We start from the raw sequence: 25,065 nt of genomic DNA on the forward strand, positions 1-25,065 counted from the left end.
GGATAGAAGTAAACAATAATAAATCAAAATTTGCATTACAGGCGGTCCCCTGGTTACAAACATCCGACTTACAAACAACTCCTACTTACAAACTGAGGGAAACAGGAAGTGAGAGGAAATCTACCCCCAGGAAAGGAAATTCACTCCTGTAAGAGTTATTATAGCAAAAATGTACCTCCATTGATGCTTTATCACCAAGGCTTGTTTCCACAACAACCCACACAATTTTCAAAATCCAATTGTCATTGGGACAGAAATTGAGGGGAAATCTTCTGAACAGGGGAACAGATAGCAAAACAAACATTACAGGGGTGTTAACCCTTCCCTATGCTATTCGAAAAACGTTAAAAAATAGGGGGTACACTTAAAAAATGTACCTGTTCTAACTTACAGATTCAACTTAAAAACAAACCACCAGACCCCATCTTATTTGTAACCTGGGGACTGCCTGTAGTTGCCTTTTCTTTTTTTTTTTTTACCTGGGAATTGGCTCAACTTCATCTTGCATTCCATGATCTACAACATCAGAGCGAAGGGTTTGAGGCGGCTCAATTTTTGGAATGGGGGAAAGTCTATGATTTTGACTATGGTGAGAAGATGTGATGTAGGAGCCATCATTATCTGTAATGTGTGAAAGAAAACAGCTGCTATGGTTATCACCGGTAAAATAAATGTAGTATAGAAAGCCAACCAAAATTAGATACTTGGTACAGGACGCATGTCTTCTACGTGCCCCACATCAGAACAGCAATAAATGCAAGATATACATTCATGTAAGTGTTACAGTTCACTTCTTGTAAACGCTTGAACATTCTTTCCCTCTATACTAGGAGTCTCCAAACTTTCTTAACAAAAGGGCCAGTTTACTATCCTTCAGACTTAAGGGGGGCAGACTGTGGCCACTGGGAATAGGAAAGGTCCTGGGGTCAGTGGGAATAATTAATGGCCCATCGATGGTGTCAGTGGGAGGAATTGTGCCCCATTGTTGGTGTCATTGGGCCTCATTGTTGGTACCATTGGGAGGAATTGTGCCCCATCTTTGGTGTTAGTGGGGGGGGAATTACGTCCTATTGTCAGTATCAGTGGATGAAAATAGTGCCCCAAAGTCCAGATAAAAGCAAGCGAAGGGCTACATCTGGCCCCTGGGCCACAGTTTGGAGACCACTGCTCTATAATGAGGAAATGTTAGCACTAACAAGATCACATATTTTACCTTCCAAAGAAACACTCCCTTTGTGAGTTACTTCAGTTCTTGACACAGGGGTTGAAGATAGCCTTCGAGAAGACGACTTTTTTGCCTGTGGTGCAGCCATTCTTACTTCGGTTGGCAGTGGTCTTTCATATTTTTGCGTCTTTATCCTATTTAAGAGAATATGGTCCTGAGGTGTAAGATTATCTTCTAAAAAAGTAACTCTGTGCTGGGGGGTATTTGGCACAGTGTTTAAAAGCCCTCTGCTTGGCAGAGCAGCTGTCTGCGAGTAGCTTGGAACGGCAGCAGCATGAATGACTCGGTGTTGATAATTACGGAAAGCCTCCTCGACCAGTTCTGCCTCCTTTTCAAGTTCTTTAATTCGAGTTCTAGTGTTGGCAACAAATTCCAGGTCTGAATCCGGAGAGCTGCTACGAGTCCCTTCCAGGTGGCGATGCTTCTGACTTGCAATGCCACCTGCGTGAACAACAGAATCCAGATAACGCTGGCTTCTCAAGGATGACTTATCAACATAAGTATCAGGATGAGTATTGGCATAACAATCTAGTACACAGCGATCGGCCAGAGCTGCCTTGGGACGGCTATAACCACTTTCAAGAGCTGCGCAAGCGAGAGAAGCACACACAGAACAGCAAATTAAATAGATTGGAATAGTTAAATATAGAGATCAATGTATTAGATGCAAATGATTATCAGACAAAGCAGTGGGTAGACTCTGCACAATTCATTTTTCAAAAATGACCATTCACCACTGCAAAGAATTCTCACGTAAGTGCAGTTAAAATAAGCTGCTCAATAAAAAAAAAGAAAGTAAAAAAGAAAGGAAGAAGGTTTGAGGTTGATTTACTAAAGCTGAATGGATAGTGCAAAGGCTGGTGCAGAAACCAATCAGCTTCTAGGTTTTATCGTCAGAACTTAATTGAATAAGCTGAAGTTGGAAGATGATTGGCTACCATGCACAGCTACACCAGATTTTGCACTCTCCAGTTTTAGCAAATCAACCCCTTTGTTTGAAAGCACTCCACACTCTAGCTAATCTCTGTACAACTCGAGTCAAATCAACTGACTGTAAAATCAAAAAAAGTTTAAAAAGAGTTAAACACATTATTTAAAAAAGGTAGACACAAAGCAGGAAAAACTATAACCAGGCAGATGGATAGCATTGAATATTCTAATGTTCTGAAGATGACAGCCAGAACTTTGCAAATCATATTTTCTCATTACATGCAATCTATAAAGTTATAATTAAAAATGCTAAAAATAGAACAAGGCTTATTAGAAAAGCTGCCCATAGAAATTGCATACATTAGACTCCAATAGTATACAATATAAAATTTGATTTCAAGACTTAATGTTGGGGCTTTTGGGAGCCTAAAATGCTGCAGATGTCCAAGACACAGAGTTTATGTGTAAATAACCCTCAAGCAAGCCAATGAGAAAGTGAAGCCCCAATGGTGCCATTAATGGCATTTCATAGAGAAATGTTACTATTTTTTTCTCTTACATGTACTTTATTGTTTTTAGTGCGTTATATCATTAGCCCCCATTCACATCAGTGCAAATTGTCAGGCTATTTTGTAAATTGCACCCCATTGTCGGCAGTGGAACTGTTCAAATCGGTGCAACATTGACTTTGCAATGCGCACCGATTTGAAAAAAAGGTTCCTGCACTATTTTTTGCGATTTCAGGTGCGACTTGCATAGACATCTGTGCATGAAGTCACACTGATCTGTGGCTTTGATATCATTCATATCAATTTCAAGTGAAGTTGCACGATCGCAAAGTCAGATTTGGTGTGAACAGGAGTCATAGCGTGGCCACATTTTATACCGCTCTGCTAAAAACATTGGCATTATAGAAATTAGCAACGAAGAATAACAGTAAGGAAGTCTGAGAAACATGGTATTGACTTTCCTGTATGAAATCACTGAAGCATTGTGTTGACATTCACAATGCAGTTCTAAAAATTTTAGGAAATAAGTCAAACCTTGCTGAGTCTGACGCAGTTGAAAATCCAGTTGCTCTACTTGCACATTTAACCTTTTCAAAGATTCTTCACGATTTAATAGATGCATCTTCATTTCAAGACCGCGTTCCATCTGCAAAATATCAGGAGTTGTTGCATTAGCTGAGAAAGCTAGTAAATTGTGTTATGCCATGTGCTTAACTCCCCAAAAAGGATTGTCAACCGAAAATAGGAAAGGAGAGCAAAAAATGTCAACTAATCATTAATAAAGCTGAACTTCATGCAAATAAAATACACAATAAAAATATATGTATGTAAACTGTCTCAAACTGCCAAAGTAAGCTTCTAGGTACCCCTTCCACACCGTACAAACAGGTAAAAGAAAAACAAAAAAAAAAAAAAAAAAAACACACACACATCCAGCAAACTGTACTGCAGTTACACCATGCTTTTATATTAGGTATTTTTTCTTTTACATAATTTTTGGTTATCTATCTATAATATATATATATATATAAAAATAAACATTTTGTAAAAACTATTTTTCGTTTTCACACCTGAACTTTTCGTGCACTGATTATTGCACTACACTTTCTTTGTTATATTGTATTTTGACAGTGTTGTGAAATCACTATACAGTGTTTAACTGGGCAACACATTTTATTCTTTTTTTTGATATGTTTAATTTTTTTATTTTATCATATTGTAGCGATTTTGTTTGTACACAAAACAATTGCGCTGATTGTGATTGTTAATTTATTTTATTACATAGACCTAGCTGCATACAAATGCCAGTTAAAAATGCAATTACTTATTATCAAAGCTGAATTTGTTGCCATTGATGCCTGTCCCACATTTGGCTGCTGCTCCATTTGGTAGTACTGTTACTTTCCCTCAGAGTACGATGAACGTCAAATGTCCAGTGATAAAACCTGCTATGATGGCAGTAGTACACTGATCATAGCAGGTTGGCCGTTGTACACCTCCCCCATTCAGAAAAAGCTCTGTATTATTTTCACTGAACACAAGGCTTTTTGTGATTGGATGAGGGTGATTGTGACATTCATCCACACCTGCTCCAGTCTCAGAAAGCCTTGCATTCGGTGAAAGGAATACAATGTTAGCCTTGCATTTAGTGTCAAGAATACATCTGAATAGATCTGTACAGTGAGGGATGATCAGTGAACTCAAGTCTCAATGCCAGACAGGTATCAACAGAGATCATTTGTTTTTACTCAGAAATTTTTTCCGGGAGTTCAGCTTTAGGGCTATGCAACTAAGGAGAGTTCAGCTTTAGGGCTATGCAACTAAAGGGAGTTCAGCTTTAGGGCTATGCAACTAAGGGGAGTTCAGCTTTATGGCTATGCAACTAAAGGGAGTTCAGCTTTAGGGCTATGCAACTAAGGGGAGCTCAGCTTTAGGGCTATGCAACTAAGGGGAGTTCAGCTTTAGGGCTATGCAACTAAGGGGAGTTCAGCTTTAGGGCTATGCAACTAAGGGGAGTTCAGCTTTAGGGCTATGCAACTAAGGGGAGTTCAGCTTTATGGCTATGCAACTAAGGGGAGTTCAGCTTTAGGGCTATGCAACTAAGGGGAGTTCAGCTTTAGGGCTATGCAACTAAGGGGAGTTCAGCTTTAGGGCTATGCAACTAAGGGGAGTTCAGCTTTAGGGCTATGCAACTAAGGGGAGTTCAGCTTTAGGGCTATGCAACTAAGGGGAGTTCAGCTTTATGGCTATGCAACTAAGGGGAGTTCAGCTTTAGGGCTATGCAACTAAGGGGAGTTCAGCTTTAGGGCTATGCAACTAAGGAGAGCTCAGCTTTAGGGCTATGCAACTAAGGGGAGTTCAGCTTTAGGGCTATGCAACTAAGGGGAGTTCAGCTTTAGGGCTATGCAACTAAGGGGAGTTCAGCTTTAGGGCTATGTAACTAAAGAGAGTTCAGCTTTCAATTCAGCAGTCTCCCATGTTTTTTTTTTTTGGTTTGTTTTTGTTTTTTTAAGATGTAAAGAAAAATCGCATGAATTTATAAATTTAGAGTTTGGTTCAAGATACAGAAAAGCAGAACATTTGCTAGTGTATTCATCACGTAGAATTCCATAAAGCAAATGCATTTATAGCAACTGGACATTTCCAGGCAGCTAGGCTAACCCATACTATGGAGCACTGTAAGTACAACATTGTGTGTCCAAGTGTTGTCTGCAAGCTTACCTCTAGTTCTAGCTGTCTTTCAAGTATTTCTCTTTGTATTTTAAATTCATCTTGGTCAAACTTTCTAGCAGCCTCCATTCTTTTCAGGTCCTCTTGAAGAGACAGGAATTCCGCTGATGGGTGTGACGATCCTGGAGAGAGATAAAGATTTAGATACAGTACATTTTGTCTAGGAGGTTGATGCTTTCCAACATCTAACGCATGTATAGATCTCGAATTTTCCTAACCTATCCACTATTGCACCTTATTGTCTTTCAAAAAATATTTAATTCTCCATGCAATTTCAAGACAGACTTAAAGTGGTTGTAAACCCTTACATATACCCAGTGAAGTGACTGGGTGATGCACAGAGATGAAACAAAGCCTCCTACATAAGTTGTAACTGCAGTCTGCTCTTCTCTATAGCCGCTCAAAATTGCAGAATTTATATAGCTTGTCTAAGCGGTCAGAAAAAACTGGGAAGGGAACTGAAATTAGACTTTGCAGAGCTCAGAGAGGAGAGCTACTTGAATGGAAGAGACATACCCTCCTTCACACAGCACACAAAAATGGAACTGAAGCTGTCAACCACAGGCTGTGTCATGCAGGTCCCTCCCCGGTCACCTTTTTTTTCCTCTTGTTGTCAGAAGTGACTCGTGCAGATAGCAGAGGAATGAAGCAGCAGACAGAAATGGCACTTGGTGCTCTGGATTGAGAAAAGCACACACTTTAACCACTTGAGATCCGCGCTATAGTAAAAAGACGTCTACAGCGCGGATCTCAATTTCCGGGACTACGTCTATTGACGTCGTCCCCTTTAAGAGTTCCCCGCGCGCTCCCGGGGAAAATCTGTGTTGGCCGTGTCCGCTGGACACAGCCAATCACAGATCGCTGTAAACGGCCAATCACAGCGGCCGTTTACAGCGCGATCGCCTCCTCCAATGGGTGATGATCTCAAATGTAAAAAAATGAGATCATCACCCATTGCCGAACGTGTCTCCTCACACAGCGATAGCGTGTGAGGAGACCGAAGGTTTTTGTGAGTGTGTGAAGTGACAGTAAACTTATAAAAACCCGACCTGTGCCCAGATCTACCCTGCCAGTGCCCAGATCTACCCTGCCAGTGCCCAGATCTACCCTGCCAGTGCCCACCTGTGCCCACCTGTGCCCACCTGTGCACCGCCAGTGCCCACCTGTACACCGCCAGTGCTCCATCTGTGCACCACCAGTGCCCGCCAGTGCCCCGCCAGTGCCCGCCAGTGCCAATCGGTGCCCATCTGTACCAATCGGTGCCCATCTGTGCCTCAGCAGTGCCCATCTGTGCCTCAGCAGTGCCCATCTGTGCCGCCTAAGCAGTGCCCATCTGTGCCGCCTAAGCAGTGCCCATCTGTGCCGCCTCAGCAGTGCCCATCTGTGCCGCCTAAGCAGTGCCCATCTGTGCCGCCTAAGCAGTGCCCATCTGTGCCCATCTGCTGCCTTATCAGTGCACATCCGTGCAATAAATCAGTGCACATCTGTGCCGACCTATCAGTGCCCATCTGCCGACTCAGCAGTGCCCATCTGTGCCGACTCAGCAGTGCCCATCTGTGCCGACTCAGCAGTGCCCATCTGCCGCCTCAGCAGTGCCCATCTGCCGCCTCAGCAGTGCCCATCTGCCACCTCAGCAGTGCACATCCGTGCAATAAATCAGTGCACATCCGTGCAATAAATCAGTGCACATCTGTGCCGACCCATCAGTGCCCATCTGCCGCCTCAGCAGTGCCCATCTGTGCCGCCTCAGCAGTGCCCATCTGTGCCGCCTCAGCAGTGCCCATCTGTGCCGCCTCATCAGTGCACATCCTTGCAACAAATCTGCACATCTGTGCAATAAATCAGGCCTCTGTATGTGGTCAGGCTGTGTAAAAGTCTCACACATGTGGTATCGTTATACTCAGGAGGAGTAGCAGAATGTATTTTGGGGTGTTATTTGTGGTATGCACATTCCGTGTGGGAGAAATAAGCTATTACAATGAAAATTTTGTGAAAAAAAAAAAAAAAAAATCGTAATTTTGCAAAGAATTATGGGAAAAAATGACAACTTAAAATAACTAACCATGCCTCTTACTAAATACATTGGAATGTCTACTTTCCAAAAAGGGGTCATTTGGGGGGCATTTGTACTTTCCTGGCTTGTTAGGGTCTCAAGAATGGAGATAGGCCTTAGTACATCAGATGTGATCTTTTTTTGCAAATCTTTATGATTTGCACCATAGCTTGTAGACTCTATAAATTTGACACAGATCATATAATATGCAAAAATTTGGGTTATTTTTACCAAAGATGTGTAGTAGTATAAATTGTGGCCAAAATTTATGAAGAAAAATTGCTAATTTGCTAAATTTTGTCACAGAAACGAAGAAAAATTCATTTTTTTTCAAAATTTTCGGTCTTTTTTCATTTATAGCGCAGAAAATAAAAAACCGAGAGGTGATCAAATACCACCAAAAGAAAGCTCTATTGGTATGAAGAAAAGGACAAAAAAATCATTTGGTTACAGTGTTGCATGACTGAGTAATTGTCATTCAAAATGTGAGAGCACTGAAAGCTGAAAATTGGTCTGGGACTGAGGGGGGGTTTAAGTGCCCAGTAAGCAAGTGGTTAAAGAGACATGCGTTACTCATGTTACTTTAAAGTAGTTCTAAAAGGCATGCATTTCCTGCATTATGGTTAAAAAAGGGATCGGGCCGAGTCATGGTCTGTGTGTCTTTGGATGCACAGAGCCTGGCTCAGGAGTGAGACCATATGTGTGCCCCCCATAGCAAAAGGCTTGCTAAGGTGGCACACGCAGAAGAGGGAGGAGCTAGGAACTCTGGCGGAGGGGACCTCAGAAGAGGAGGACTGGGGTCTTCTGTGCAATACCATTGCACAGAGTAGGTAAGTATAGCATGTGTTATTTTAGATGAAAAAAGTAAGCCATTACAACCACTTTAACAAAATGAAAAGAAAACACTTACTTCCTATTTTGATTAATGTTAATTTAAAAACCAGCATTACTTTAAATAAAACAAGTGTACAATTCATTCTACAATTTCTTTCCAATAATAATGACATCAAAACTACATTCTTGGTGCAAGGCATTGCAAAGTTTTTATTTATACATTTGTTTTAATGTGATGCAAAAAAAACTGAACACCATAGATGAAAATGAAAAAAAAAATAAAGTTGAAACAGAAGAAGAAAATATAATAATTTCCCCTATCTATAGAAATTAAACCAAACATATGATGGGATGCTTAACTCTCAACCAAGAATTTTACCCAGCAAAAAAATAAAAATAAAATTGGTGACTGGATCCGCCCGGGAATTGCTGTGTACCAAGCTGTCAGACAACTTGGTACACAGAGAAACTGAACAAAGCCAATTCGAAGGCCTGTGGACCATGTGATTGCTGTGATTGGTCATCAAAGTGATCACATGGCACCGTTTACAGTGCAGGCGCCTCCCTTTCCTCTTACAATAGGTGAAGAAAAGAGAAGAGTAATTAGAAGAGGCACAGAATGAATGTGACCCAATGTGACCTGTATAGTAAACCTAGACCTTCCTTGTCCTACACATCTGAATATTAACCCTTTCATCAACATCCTTCCACGGTATGGGGCCTGTACATTAACCCCTTCATATCCTCCTCTCTGTACCGCCTCCTCAGTACCGGCAAGTTTCTTCATTTCAAAAATTTTTGGCAAAAAACATGAGATCACCTTGGGGTGTCTACTTTCTAAAAAAGGGTCATTTCAGGAGTTTTCATACTCTTCTGGAATTTTCATTTTAGCAGTAAGTAAGGGAAACCATTTTTTTTTTTTTTTTTTTTTTTAATTGCTGGTCTTTTTTTCATTTTAATAGCAAACTTATTACAACCCTAGCGGTTATTAAATACTACCAAAAGAAAGATACAAAAAAATGATATAAAACTCATTTGGGTACAGTGTTGCATAATAAAATAATCGTCAGCCAAACTATCACAGTGCTGAAAACTGAAAGCGGCCTGGTAATGCGGTATTTTAGACTGCTACTGAAGCGCCTAAAGGCACAATTCAGACAAAGATGGTGCTCGTCGCAATTTTGTGATAAGGTAAATCTTTATGTGTGTGTGATAACAGCTCTATGTACTAAAATATTCCACACTTAACATACAGTAATTATAAGCATACAGTATAAACTCACTTTCTCTCAGTATGTGATTCTCTCTCTGCAGATTTTCCAGTTGCTGTTTCAGTAACTTGACTTGTGCCTGAAGCTCCACTTTTTCTTCTTGCACCAGGGGGTAGTCAGCAAATTCCTTCAACTTGTCAGTCAGATGGTGGTTTTGATGGGTGACTGTTGACAGCTGAGCTCTCAAAGTGTCCACTTCCATCTTTAAGAAGAAGAACCAATAGGAACATTTCAAACTAGAATTTTCATATGGGAACAGAACGAACAATGTTCGTTTAATGTGTACTGTTTTTGTACAAGAAAAATCAGAAAAGAAAGACTGCGCATGATCAGAAAACATAAATAAAAAACAAAACAAAAAAAAAAAAAAAAAAAGGCCTTTGTGGGAAGAGAATTTTTCGTTCATGGGTTCCGATTTGCTGTGAAACAACAAAGAAAATCGGACAATCAGTCGCCCGATTTTCTTATAGGGTGTACCCTACTTGAGATACTACTGTCCCATATTCGAAAATGCTGGATAATGCTTATCTATTTCCCTAAATATTCTACTGAATGTTTATTTATTCTGCACGGTGTACTGGATCAGAATGGTTGCGTTGTAAAGCATAAGAGCCAAGTCTGAACAAAATATTATCCAAAGAACAGAATAGTGAAGCAGAACAAAAATAAGCAGCCAAAAATAACATAAAAATGAACAGCCCATTAAAAAGATAAAATAACAAAACCAGATTTTGCGTTACTATACTGCTTTAGCGCCGGTTCACACTAGTGAGATGAGGGAACAAGCGTGATTCCAGTGCCGGTTTCTGCATAGGACTCGCAGGCAGTTCACACTGCCCTATGCGAACCGCTCAAGGTGTCAATAGAAAGTTAAGGACACCCCAGTCGGTTCGCATATTGCAGTGCAAACTGTCATATGGTGCAGGAATCGGATTGCATGCGTGGGAACACCCATGTGATCCAATTCCAGTGCGTTTTGGCACAAATGCGATGCAAATTCAGCCATGCCATCTGTATAGCAAAATTTGCATCTGCACAGACATCGCATGTGGTCTGCACAGCAATGTGCTGCGAAGCACATGCAAATGTCTAACATTGCACCAGCGTGCACCCACTGTGTGTCCGCACTGGAAGCAGAACGCATGAGTGTTCACACCCATGTGATCCAATTCCTGCACCATTTGACAGTTCGCACTGCGGTATGCAAACCGATCTGGGGGTGTCATTAACTTTCTATTGACAACAGCAGTGGTTCGCCGAGGGCAGTGCGAGTCTGCGAGTCCTATGTGGTGCGGGAACTGCCACTGGAATCGCACTGGTTCCCACATCGGGCTAGTGTGAAGCGGCACTTAATCCAGAGATTTCTTCTGCAGTGTTTTTTCTGCTGCTAGTTGTTCCAAGTCTGATGGCAATCATTCAACCCAATTTCTCTGAGCCTGTGACTGAGCAGTGAAGGGAGAATCAGTACTGTAATGAGCGCTTTTCTGTCACTCTGCTCTCTTCTCCTTTCAGTATACTTCTTGTCAGCACATGAACTGATTTGCACTTTGTGCTGCTACTTCGGCCTGCAAGGTACTAAAATACCAGATCAAATTAAATCTTGTATTTGTTTTTGTCATGATAACTTTGGTAATTCCATAAATCATTGTCCAGGCAGTTAGTTGCTTTTGTTCCAAATCTTTTCAGGCGTTTTTTTGTTTTTGCTCAAACAGCATCACGGTAGCTTCCAGTCTGAATGCAAGTAATTGCGCATAAAAACAAAACAAAATTAAAGGTCCACGCACCTAGTGCATTACCAACATTTATTGAATAGTAAAAAGTGGGTACTCACAGAGTGGCAACTGTCAATGAGCCACAAAACCACACAATGTTGAGTAGTGTGGACACATGTGCCGTATCATATTAAGGGGTAAAAGCTGATGCTTTTCAGGGGCACACCCCCTTCCTCAGAGCCAAGTATTTGTGCATACTTTAGGTTCCCTTTGTGCCTATTTAACAATAGCCTAATATCATTTTTGGACATTCCTGGAGAAAAACGTTTAAAAGCCAACTACCTCGCATGCCTGGGCTTGGTCTAACTCCTCTCGGCGAGGCATCCACGCTCGAGCTTTCCCCCTCCGTTCTTCCCCCTCTCTTCTCTTTACCCTTCCTTCTTTTGTTCCCTATCTCTCTTCACTCTTCTTTGTAATCTCTCCCATTGCTAACAAATACTGCTGCTCCCCGTGGAAGGGGGTAGTGGGAGAAGGGCTTACCCTCCAAAAACAACAAGGGAACAAGTTGTTTGGTACTGGAGCCAGTCTCGATACCATCCCCTACTCATTTTCCTTCCTTTTCTTGTGTTTATTATAAGAATAATGTGATGGTTTGCCCTTTGGTTTCGTATTCATGCTTTGTAGCCCCTGTGAGGGCGCTCAAGGAGCAGATCGTAGTCTCTTGTTTATTCCTGTTTATTCAAATTTTCAATAAACATATTGAAACAGAAAAGCCAACTACCTCTAGGTGTTTCGTTCGAGAAATAGCCTGCTCTAATTCTTGCTTCTTCATGCTGACGACAATTGTGTCTTCACGTAACCTTGCTGCTTCCTCTAGCCATAGAGCACAAAACAAAAGAATAAAAATGATATTATATTAATATAATAAATTATATTATATATATATATATATATATATATATATATATATATATATATATATATATATATATATATATATATATATATATATATATATATATATAAAAACACACACATACAAACACAACTTTGGCTGTACTTATTATTATTAGACTCCATTTTTATTTGACAATAATATAAGAACATAACCTAGCCACATCAGTTGCACACAAGAAAAAAAAAAAAACAACTGAAACTAGAAGGGATGTAATACATGTCACTTTTTGGCTTCATTCATGGCCGACAACACACAGTTTGAATCTGGGCCGGTTCAGCAGGAACCAGTCTAGATTGGACCTGTAAAGGGGCAGGCTGAATGTACCAAGTTGATCGATAAATCAACTTGGGTAAAACCAGCCTGCCAGATTCTCTTACGATTATGGCTAGCGGCTGCTATAGCCGCTAGCAATAATCACAGTCTTTTCCTGGCGGGGACAGTTACTCAGCAGGTGGGATTCCCCTGTCAGCACTGTCTGTGTTGATGGGGAAATAGTGTAAATTTCTTTCCTGCAACCTTCCACGTCCTGTAAAAAAGTGATCAGGCAGCTGTAGAGCTACTTGGGTCACTTATACATGAAAGCCCATAGCTGGCTCCAAATTTTGATATAAGAATCATGGTTACAGCTGCAGGCATAATCCTGATATAACCACTTGTTTCCAAGGACGTACAGGTACATCCTAGAGAGTGTACCAATATTCAATCTGAGCAATCCAAGATATAAACCAATTTATTTGAAAATGTTTCTAGCCAACACCCATAAGTGATTCTAACCTTATTAAACTGATATATACAAAAAGTGATGTAGCGCAAAGAATTAAACACATCATAGAGACCGGAAGTGGTTAATCAATAATATTATTATTATTAAAACTACAAAAGAAGTGCTTCCTTTTCAGAATCTTACCTCTGATTTTTTTCTCGTCTTCATTGACTTTTTGAGATTTCTTTAAATAGTCTTCCTTCAGTTCAATTTGATATCTATAATAATTAAAGAAACAAAAAAAAGTATTGGTTTCCCCGTGACAATATCAACACAATGAAAAGAAAAATACATTTAAGAACAGTGTTCATAAACAGTGGTGTGAACCATAATATAGACTCAAATAAGAGAACAGGAGCAGACTAACAACTCATGGGGCCCCCGGGCAATCGGAGATTATGGGGCCACACAGTATACACATACATGTACACACAGACATGTTTCTATTGGCTGAAAAGGTACTGGAGAGGTGGGGCAGCTGTAATCTCGGGATTTTAGACCAAAAGTGTGGCCGTAAGGGACATTTCAGAGACAGATGTAAAAAAAAAACACAGATTTTTACATACTGTCCCTGGTTTTACTGAGGCTGGCACCCCTGTAAGAGAAGGCCAAGGTCCAAGAGCCTGTATATTTTATTATACACATAAAATAAATATATTAAAAAGACAACCAAGTTAAAGCTTCCGGACAAATTTCTGCTAGTTTTTGTCTAGGAGGTTGAAACATACTTACCTAATCCTCCGATCCTCCCAGCACCAGACCAGTCCCTGCGGTTCCTGCCCCCCTGCAATCTAGCGGTCGCATGTGGTGCACTGTTCCTGATGTCATCACACCCATAGACCTGCTCTGAACATGAAACCACCAGGAACAGTGCCCCACTTGATTTTAGGGTAGTGCCGTTTGCCGCTGGAATGGAGGATTGGCCGAGTATACAGCTTTCTGGTCACCATAGGTGTGCACAGCCTATTGCATTAGGGTGTGCACCCCAAAGCTCAAACACATATGGTTGTATGTGCATGTGTATATACTGTATATTGACGGTGTCAGTAGAGCAGTGGACAGTGTCAGGAGGACAGAGATTGGTGTCTGTAAGGCAATGGATGGCGTCAGTAGTTTTTATTATTTTGTTTATAATTATTTTTCACATTTTTGTTTATTCATTATTTTTTTACAATTTGTTTAGGAGCTCTGTTAGGGGTCTTTGGTGAAAAATCTAAACAGAGGGAATCTGAGCCACATGTGGCATACCCTGGGCGCACGCCTATGCTGACTATACAAGCAGTTTACCAAGGCAATGTGCGCACAGCCACTTTGCACGGGAAAAAGAAAACCGAGTTCAGCTTTAACATTTCATTTCGAACAGTGAATATGGTTTTCCTTCAGAGAGTACATTCCCTATACTTCACATTTTTTGAAGTACATTTGAATGACATCTGTCAAATAATCATATGAAAATCTACTAGTGTATGGTTGGCAATACAAAGACAATAAAAGTAGTTAAAAGAGATTTATAGTCAGGTTACTGAAATATTCAGACCGTAAGAGCTCATTCTTTAACTTCTGGTCAAATGTGTCTTCAATGTTCTTTACTTCCAGCTCTCTCTTCCTGAGAAAATCATCCATGGTTTTGTTCTTCTCTTCCTGTAACCTTTGGGTACTATAAGAAAAAAAAATGTTTACAAAAAGATCTTAATAAGGTTCTGCGCTCCCTCACTAAATCTCATTACAACAATGTTCAAATAAATATAAAAACAAACAACATTAGTCTATCAAAGCGGTAGTAAACCCTGCTAACGTTACTTCTTTTTAGGGGCCCCCAGGTAGGTTATGCCACAATGTACTAGTATGCACAGTATATTAGCACATTATGGCACATTTGCCTTTAAAATCAAGCCCTCCAGCTACCATTGATTCGGCGGGTCCCGGGTGCCTCCATCTTCGCCTGGTCTTCCTTTAGGGTTTCGTGCGTTTGGCCGCTTGAATAGCTAGGCCACAATGATGTCACTCCCACGCATGCACACGAGGATTCACATCACAGATTGGGGTCGTAAATGTTCGCTGAGCTGTGCATGCGCGGCTCAGTGTACATGATGGCTGACAGGCAGAAGGAAGCACGTATGACAGAAGAGACCCTGTTAGAAAAAAAAGGGGAAAGAGAAAGTGGACCAAAGGTCCGGACAGGATTCTTCAAAAAGGAACAAATGGGAAATAGCAAGAAATAAATCGTAATCTTTATTGAAAACAATTCAACCAAAATATAAAAAAAATAAAAAAGTAAGAAAAAATACCTCCACCATATAATTATGAAATATGAGGACGTTATCAGGACACAGATGACCACAACAAACAAGCATTCATTCATCCCACATACAAATCATATACCAGCTGGTAATGAAGTGAACCCCTAAAAGGAATTTCCCTTGTGTATAGAAGCAAAATGCTAGTTGATCATTACTGAGGAAATCTTTAGGCTTCACAACAATCTACAGCTGGAGACACTAGTACTGTGTATAGAGAACGATTACAGACAATCCGAGATGGATGGGGAGCTTACATTCTATCCCCAGTTGACCATGGTAGACTTACAGTGTAACTATTACAACATACGTGTCATCATAAATCTGAATTGCTTCCAGTCCCTGAACTACATTGCAAGCCCCCCCCCCCCCCCCCCCTCCCCATGGTTTACCTCCCTTATCCATCTAGGACTGTCTGTAATCGCTCTCTATACACAGTACTAGTGTCTTCAGGGGATGAATGAATGAATGCTTGTTTGTTGTGGTCATCTGTGTCCTGCTAACATCATCATGTTTTATAATTATGTGGTGGAGGTATTTTAACTTTTTTTTTTAAATGATATTTTGGCAGAATTGTTTTCATTAAAGATTACTATTTATTTATTTCTATTTCCCGTTTGTTCCTTTTTGAAGAATTCTGTCCGGGCCTTTGATCCACTTTTTCTTTCCCCTTTTTTTCTAATATGCCGTCTTGAGTGAGAGGAACACACCTAATCACTAACTTGTAGGTACTTAGGTGAATGGTTCTTGTCCATGGGCTGTGGAAGTGCTACTTTTTATTATTGATAAATTCATATAAATTTCCCGCCCAGACAACCTTACTAGGGTGAGACTCCTGGACAACCTTTTTTGTTTTTTGCGGTCATATAAAAAGGTTGTCTGTGAGCAATTTTTCAAAAAACAAATGTTACTATAGAATGGCACCCTCTTATTTTTATTAAAAGAGAAGTATAGGTAAAAATAAATAAATAAATAAAATAATAAAATTATATTCATGGTGGATGCAACATCAATCCAATGGCTGGCTTTGCACTGAGTGATCAAAGACTGTTGATCACTCAGTACCCCCCTCCGCTGACTGTCGGTCATCAGCTCTCTGCTCTGCCCTTTCAGCGCTTACTAGAGCACTGGGCCGTGGAAGGGGTGGGAGTGGCTGTCTCAGTCTCCCAGCAGCTACTGGGGGGAGGCGGGGGGGGGGGGGTTCCGAACAGACTGGCTGTCTGGCGGGACTGTACTGGGGGGGGGGGAATAGATTGGCCTGGCGGGACTGTACTGGGGAGGGAACAGACTGGCCTGGCCGGACTGTACTGGGGAGGGAACAGACTGGCCTGGCCGGACTGTACTGGGGAGGGAACAGACTGGCCTGGCCGGACTGTACTGGGGAGGGAACAGACTGGCCTGGCCGGACTGTACTGGGGAGGGAACAGACTGGCCTGGCCGGACTGTACTGGGGAGGGAACAGACTGGCCTGGCCGGACTGTACTGGGGAGGGAACAGACTGGCCTGGCCGGACTGTACTGGGGAGGGAACAGACTGGCCTGGCCGGACTGTACTGGGGAGGGAACAGACTGGCCTGGCCGGACTGTACTGGGGAGGGAACAGACTGGCCTGGCCGGACTGTACTGGGGAGGGAACAGACTGGCCTGGCCGGACTGTACTGGGGAGGGAACAGACTGGCCTGGCCGGACTGTACTGGGGAGGGAACAGACTGGCCTGGCCGGACTGTACTGGGGAGGGAACAGACTGGCCTGGCCGGACTGTACTGGGGAGGGAACAGACTGGCCTGGCCGGACTGTACTGGGGAGGGAACAGACTGGCCTGGCCGGACTGTACTGGGGAGGGAACAGACTGGCCTGGCCGGACTGTACTGGGGAGGGAACAGACTGGCCTGGCCGGACTGTACTGGGGAGGGAACAGACTGGCCTGGCCGGACTGTACTGGGGAGGGAACAGACTGGCCTGGCCGGACTGTACTGGGGAGGGAACAGACTGGCCTGGCCGGACTGTACTGGGGAGGGAACAGACTGGCCTGGCCGGACTGTACTGGGGAGGGAACAGACTGGCCTGGCCGGACTGTACTGGGGAGGGAACAGACTGGCCTGGCCGGACTGTACTGGGGAGGGAACAGACTGGCCTGGCCGGACTGTACTGGGGAGGGAACAGACTGGCCTGGCCGGACTGTACTGGGGAGGGAACAGACTGGCCTGGCCGGACTGTACTGGGGAGGGAACAGACTGGCCTGGCCGGACTGTACTGGGGAGGGAACAGACTGGCCTGGCCGGACTGTACTGGGGAGGGAACAGACTGGCCTGGCCGGACTGTACTGGGGAGGGAACAGACTGGCCTGGCCGGACTGTACTGGGGAGGGAACAGACTGGCCTGGCCGGACTGTACTGGGGAGGGAACAGACTGGCCTGGCCGGACTGTACTGGGGAGGGAACAGACTGGCCTGGCCGGACTGTACTGGGGAGGGAACAGACTGGCCTGGCCGGACTGTACTGGGGAGGGAACAGACTGGCCTGGCCGGACTGTACTGGGGAGGGAACAGACTGGCCTGGCGGGACTGTACTGGGGAGGGAACAGACTGGCCTGGCGGGACTGTACTGGGGAGGGAACAGACTGGCCTGGCGGGACTGTACTGGGGAGGGAACAGACTGGCCTGGCGGGACTGTACTGGGGAGGGAACAGACTGGCCTGGCGGGACTGTACTGGGGAGGGAACAGACTGGCCTGGCGGGACTGTACTGGGGAGGGGGAACAGACTGGCCTGGCGGGACTGTACTGGGGAGGGGGAACAGACTGGCCTGGCGGGACTGTACTGGGGGGGGGGGAACAGACTGGCCTGGCGGGACTGTACGGGGGGGGGGGAACAGACTGGCCTGGCGGGACTGTACGGGGGGGGGGGGGGAACAGACTGGCCTGGCGGGACTGTACGGGGGGGGGGGGGGAACAGACTGGCCTGGCGGGACTGTACGGGGGGGGGGGGGGGGAACAGACTGGCCTGGCGGGACTGTACGGGGGGGAACAGACTGGCCTGGCGGGACTGTACGGGGGGGAACAGACTGGCCTGGCGGGACTGTACGGGGGGGAACAGACTGGCCTGGCGGGACTGTACGGGGGGGAACAGACTGGCCTGGCGGGACTGTACGGGGGGGAACAGACTGGCCTGGCAGGACTGTACTTGGGGGGGGGGGGGGGGGCAGGCTGGCCTGGCGGGACTGTACTTGGGGGGGGGGGCATACTGGCCTGGCGGGACTGTACTGGGGGGGGGGGGACAAAATGGCTTGGTGGGACTGTACTGGGGGGAGGGAACAGACTGGCCTAGAGGGACTTAATGGGGAACAAAGTGGCCTGGGGGGATAGGACTGGGGGACAGACAATGTCCTGGCAGGAAGGATTCCTCCATCCAGCTAATCTTTGCAGACTTGGAATCTGTTCAGCACTCTATGGCCAACTAACCTATACAGGTGTGATATTATATAGTATATTACATACTTCTGACTAATCTACTCATTGTCACAACAGTTGCTGGTTACTAAGCAGTCCCTGACTATTTTAATGAAGTTCTCCTATAAGATAGGTTGAGACGAAGTGTTAGTTCCCTGTATTTATTCAGTGTACAAAAAATCATATGTAATGGAAGAGTTTAATTAAAAAAAAAAAAAAATACTATGCTGAAGTTTGTACATGTCTGTGAGACCCTTACTTGTGGCACAATAATCAAAGCATACTTTATGGGTACAAGAAGGCTTTTGTTTTGTTTTTTTAAACATGCCCCTTACACTATTAATGCAATTTGGACACACACACACACACACACCCGTTCTTCTCGGAGTGCACAAAGAAAACCATGTCCACTCTTCACCATGGGGCACTAAGCACACTTTTTTTTTTTAATCTAGCAATGGGGCTCAATTTATGGTCTTGCACACAGGTCCGCCAATTTCATAAAATGCCCCTGCTTGTCAAACAAGTAATCTCCCTATTTTGTCCAAAAGTGATTTAGAACATCCCATGCTGGTAAGAAGAAGAATCACACTGGGCAGAGCTGATCTGGTTGGGACCAGGCCTGGAGAAGGCAATAACCAAATAGGTCCTTGAAGTTTAATTCCTCACTTTGCATATACCAGTTAACAATGAAATCATTAAAATATATAAAAACGATAATAGTGGATAATAAAAAAAAAAATAATCATAAACCATACAGCTCAAAAGCTTCCATTCGTTGTCGAAGTTCGATTTCTCGATTCCGTACCACCTCAATCTCCTTCAGCAGAATTTGTCTCTGTGCATACACTTCCTTGGATTCAATCTGTGAACACAAAATTAAAGTGATAAACACCTAATAGAGATCTAGAGGTTTTGTAACTTATGATTCTCAACATGCCCTTCCAATCACATTTTTTGTACAGTCAGCCATGGAACTGGAAAATAAAAAGGGACTTGTAGTTTCGCAGCTGATAGAGATTTACCATTTGCCAATAACTGGTCCACATTACTTTGACTACTTGGAGTTTGAACTGAATTAAAAAAAAAAAAAAACTATTACTAAATTACTAGTATTATGTAGACATTGGCTTTGATTAGAAAAAATAAAAAATAATCATAGCTTGCAGCTAGTAAGAGGGTTTCTGGAAATGCACAAACTTAGAAATACCAGAAGGAAAGAAAAAAAAAAAGATCATACTAGGCAAGTAATATAGATTTCTTAAAAATGCACATATCTATTTAGTTTTTACATTAGGTACCATATCCAACCCAATAACTTTCTCCTAAAATATGTCAGAAAGAGAAGGCAATGCCGATTGGATGCCCTGGAGAGGACAGCCCTGCACTGAATGGCTGCAGCTGGAAGCCATGCTGATTGGCTACAATATATTGGGTAACACCCATAAAAGTACATAGCTGCGTGCTATAGAGGTAAGTAGTCTTAACATGCTGACATTTTTACCCCATTTCAGACAACAAAAAGACCATCCTAAGAGGTAAGAGCATTGCTCTGCCCAATGGTCCAAAATGATAGTAAAGCGGTTCTGAAAAGTTTTTTTTTTATTTTATTTTTATTTATTTTTTCAGTTTAAAATTACTATCATTCCAAAGTTAATCTTACTTTTAATGTTGCTTTCCGGTATCCAGGTCTGTTTTTGTGTCAAATCGCCACTTATAAAAATCTTGAACAGCAGTATTTTACTTGTGGGCATTTGAAGCCCACAAGCAATCACTTCCTTGTTCCCACACATTTGAAATACCAGCATTCCTTGCTGGTTCCGGTGCATGCTCTGTGGCAACTGCGCCGAGCAGCGTAAACATCTAGTTGCCATCACAACATTGTTGAAATCATGCGAGATTTCACATTGGCTATGTGCACTGACTCCTGGGATGAATTACACGAGATCCCAGGAGACAGTGCAGCGATCAACAGAAATGATGCGGATACCTGCACAAACCCCGCCCACAGCTGCAGGGATAGAACACTGTCACCACAAACACGGACACCAATCTAAAGGTACGAGGGGAAAAATAAATAAAAACGTCCATTGAGCACTCTTTACTGCATTTAAAAAGTAATGACCTTAACTTAAATGTGTGCAGAACCACTTTAAAGCCAAATTCCAGGAATTCAGCCACTTTATAAAAAGTAAAAGGCACACAACGTGTCCAAGCAGCAGCATGACATCTCCTGGGTTTAGCTCTATTATTTACATTTGACAGGTTTATTGCTCTTAAGAAGAGACAATTGGGGGGGGGGGGGGTCTGAGAGAAACACAAAGAGCAGCTATGCCCACCCTTTCTGCTGCCCATTCACAGAAGCCTTTGTATTTTGCCAATGTGTTAACATAATACCAAGGCTTCTGTGTTCGGGCAGGAGGAGGGGGAGGGGCAGGCATGGCAGCTACAGAAACTCTCCTGTTCACAATGCACAGCTTAGAAGAATCAGCATCGTTCACCACAGGGTTCAATATTGAGTTGGCCCACCCTTTGCAGCTATAAGAGCTTCAACTCTGATGGGAAGGCTGAGCACAAGGTTCAGGAGTGTGTCTATGAAAATATTTGACCATTCTTCCAGAAGAGCATTTGTGAGATCAGGCATTGATGTTGGAAGAGAAGGCCTGGCTCGCAGTAACCACTCTAATTCATCCCAAAGGTGTTCTATCAGGTTGAGGTCAGGACTCTGTGCAGGCCAGTCAAGTTCTTCCACCACATACTTACTCATCCATGTCTTTATGGCCCTTGCTTTGTGCACTGGTGCACAGTCATGTTGGAACAGGAAGGGGCCATCCCCAAACTGTTCCCACAAAGTTGGGAGCGTGAAATTGTCCAAAATAATCTTTGTATGCCAACACCTTAAGTGTTCCTTTCACTGGAACTAAGGGGCCAAGCCCAACAATGGATGAGTGAGTTTGTGCAGACCAGTCAAGTTCATGCAACCCAGAGTCCTGACCTCAACCCGATAGAACACCTTTGGGATGAATTAGATTGGAGACTGCGAGCCAGGCCTTCTTGTCCACATCAGTGCCTGACCTTACAAATGCACTTCTGGAAGAATGGTCAAACATTCCCATAGACACACTCCTAAACCTTGTGGACAGCCTTCCCAGGAGAGTTGAAGCTGTTATAGCTGCAAAGGGTGGGCCAACTCAATATTGAACCTTACGGACTAAGACTGGGATGCCATTAAAGTTCATTTGTATCCCAATACCTTTGGTAATATAACGTATATTTGGTTACTACAGGCAACACAGACAGGTCTCTAAAGTTTGGATAAATTATGTCTAAAGTCTTTTTAGACAAATGGTTTCAACATGCATGTTGAGGTGAACATGACTGTAGCACGGTTGAGGTATTTTCTACCACATTTTGTTGACAACGTTCTAAATTTACACAACATGCTAAATAATAAATGTACAGTTCAAAAATATTTCTGTGTTACTAAATGAAAACAGAAGTCAGTGAGTTTCAATTCTACATCTTTAACCACTTACCGGCCGCGCCATAGTCGAAAGACGGCTACAGCGAGGTCGTGCTTTTTCTGGGTGGGTTCCATGGGCTTCAAATTGTAAGAGAGCACTGTATACAGTAAGCTTTTTACAAAGCATTTGCAAAGTTTTCAGCAAGCTTCAAGCAGCTTTGTGGAAATATTGAACGCAACCTCCATCTCCAGTTTGAGCATGTAGAACTTATATCAAGAATTAGTAAAGCTTTGGACAGCTTTGTTGAAACTTTCAAAGCAGCCTTCTGCTCAAGAGTGCTGGCTGTCGCATTGTTTAAATGACTTTGATTTAGTTTCAAGCAGTGCTGAAGTGTATTGAAGCCCGCTAGTAGGTGGTTTAAACAGAAAGCAACTGCTGGCACTCCCTTTAAGATCTGTGTTATAGTGTATCTATGGTGAAAAATTTAAATCATATTAATTTCCACTATTTCTAGCCTACTCCTATTAAAGAAGTATGGGCGAAGCTATTTTGGTTATACTTCTCCTATGGATCACAGGGATGCAGTTAGATCTGCACTCCTGTGACCTGTTTTCAGCTGACATTACAGAGACGGGCCAGGCTCTGAAAAGGTCCCGACCATATGGTTGGGATCCACCCAAAACCCTGAATCGACACCTGGCTTAGACACTCAGCGATTCGCTGAGAACATGAACTAGCCCCTCCCACCTCCTTAACAGCCCAGCGCTCCAGTGATCACTGGAGGGGCAGAGAGCGAGGACTGACAGTACTGGTACTCTGCTCAGAACGGAGGGGGAGAGCCGAGTGATCAGTGATGTTTGATTGCTCAGTACTCACTACAGAGCTGGCAAGGGACGGATGCTGCATTTTTTTTTTTTTTTTTTTTAGAAAGCAATACTTCTCTTTTAGCCTTACTTTGTGAAAACCCCCACATATTTACTTCCTTGAATTCCGGGACACATATTCCCAATACCCTGTAATTAAGCACTGCTGTGTCACACATTTGACAGAGCCTGCCTTCTGAACTACAGGGGGGAGTTTCAGGAGGGGGCGTCCGTACAGAAATCATTGCTTTAAGGCAGTAAAGCATAGGATATTTAGTCATTCGGAATTGAAAGTAAACAGTAGGAGGAGAATCTGAAAAGCATGCAGGGAATCCAGGTATTTGTGGAAACAGATGGGCAGCAAACAAGCAGCAACCAAAAGCAACAAAGCTGCTTGAAGCTTAGTAAAGCTTTAAAAATGTGTTGTAAAAATATGCTGTATGCATTGTATATAAGCTGAAGCCCATGTAAATAAGGCCCAAAAATAGAACCAAACAATTCCTAAAATACAAGGTATGATGAACCCACATTTATTAGGTCATACAAACCTCCTGCTGTCTTTGAAGCCTCTCTACAGCGTTCTTCTCTCGCGTCACTAATCCTTCCATCTTGGACTGGTAAGTTTTCTCGAATTCTCTCCGCAAATCAGAAATCTCCTTTTGACATTTTTCTCGTTCTTCCAATTTAATTTTTGCAATGTCAACCTCTTTGAAATGTTTTAGCTGTTAAAGAAACAAATATTGCTTATTTCTACAGCAAGAAGTGCATTCCTAAATACTTATGATTTGAATTTGGAACGCAGTTTCCAATATGTAAAAACCAACGCTTTAAAAAAATAAAATAAAAAATAAAACACACCACAAAAACACACACGTGCACTGTTCATGAGCTAAATTAGCACTGAGATATTATCATGCATCGCTGAAATAATATAGTGCCAAAAGCTTAAAGTGCAGAATCCTATATTCAATTCCACATTGAATTTCAAATTTTTCTAGCCTACTCCTTTTAATCTGAACGATCTCAAAAGTTCAAAAGCATACTTTTTAAAGAGTCCCCACACATTTACATTTTTGATATAAGTGACATGTATACACTATGCCCTGTAAGTAGACACTGATGTGCTACACATTCCACAGAGTCTGCATTCTGAACTACAGGGGTGCTGAGAGGAGGAATTCCAGGAGGAAGAGTTAGTACAGAAAACACACCACATCATAACTGCTTGCAAGCAGCAAGGTACCCTGTCCGTGGAATTTGAAAGTAAAGAGCAAAAGAGAAGCTGCATAGCACACAGAAAACCCAGGAATTTAGGGCCAGCAGATAATCAGTGCTCACAACATGAAATTAGATTTTTCAATAAGCTTTTATTGTATTGTCAAAAATACCCATTATATGTATTGCTATTACAACCTTAAAGTTAGGAAATTAAAGCGTATGCTGTGGCTATAGATCGTGTTTAAGTTTAGTTTTAGGTATTACAGTGCCTTGAAAAATTATTCATATCCGTTGAAATTTTCCACATTTTATCATGTTACAACCAAAAAATAGGATTTTTATTACAGGTTACCTGTAAAATCCTTTTCTTGGAGTACATCATGGGACACAGAGCCTTAAGTAATTACTTCATGGGTTATAGGCTACCTTCGTGTGTTGACACGGGTAAACCCAATCAAGGAAGTTCACTCTCTATATAACCCCTCCTCCTTCCAGGAGCAGATCAGTTTTTGTAGAAAGCAATATACTTAATCCCAAAAGGAGGGGCGGGACCTCTGTGTCCCATGATGTACTCCAAGAAAAGGATTTTTACAGGTAAGCTGTAATAAAAATCCTATTTTCTTTATCATACATCATGGGACACAGAGCCCTAAGTAATTACTTAATGGGACATGCCATAGCAATGCCTCTTGAGGGGAGGCACAAACAACCCGCAGGGTACCTACAGACTTGAGGATTTATACTGCTGCCTGCAGTACACCGCGCTCAAAGGCGATTATTCTCATACCTCCTT

The 25,065-nt window shown here is 42.8% G+C and overlaps 1 protein-coding gene across 5 annotated transcripts in view; it reads right to left on the bottom strand.

Moving 5' to 3' along the window:
- The window catches only part of OFD1 (OFD1 centriole and centriolar satellite protein), a 74,218-nt gene that overhangs the window by 36,449 nt on the left and 12,704 nt on the right, over window positions 1-25,065 (bottom strand). For 4 of the 5 annotated variants that reach the window (XM_077482530.1, XM_077482527.1, XM_077482532.1 and 1 more), the window contains 10 exons: window positions 23,603-23,776; window positions 19,486-19,592; window positions 14,523-14,642; window positions 13,130-13,203; window positions 12,046-12,137; window positions 9,565-9,754; window positions 5,386-5,516; window positions 3,199-3,310; window positions 1,214-1,810; window positions 480-621 (listed from right to left, as the gene is read on the bottom strand). In XM_077482530.1, coding sequence (XP_077338656.1) covers window positions 480-621; window positions 1,214-1,810; window positions 3,199-3,310; window positions 5,386-5,516; window positions 9,565-9,754; window positions 12,046-12,137; window positions 13,130-13,203; window positions 14,523-14,642; window positions 19,486-19,592; window positions 23,603-23,776 — 1,739 coding nt within the window. The remainder of the gene's footprint in view (window positions 1-479; window positions 622-1,213; window positions 1,811-3,198; window positions 3,311-5,385; window positions 5,517-9,564; window positions 9,755-12,045; window positions 12,138-13,129; window positions 13,204-14,522; window positions 14,643-19,485; window positions 19,593-23,602; window positions 23,777-25,065) is intronic. The other variant, XM_077482531.1, reaches the window with a different exon arrangement.

The sequence above is a fragment of the Lithobates pipiens genome, unplaced genomic scaffold (assembly GCF_037356315.1).
Source record: "Lithobates pipiens isolate NorthernLeopardFrog02 unplaced genomic scaffold, aLitPip1_a1.2 Scaffold_16, whole genome shotgun sequence".
Taxonomy (NCBI): Eukaryota; Metazoa; Chordata; class Amphibia; order Anura; family Ranidae; genus Lithobates; species Lithobates pipiens.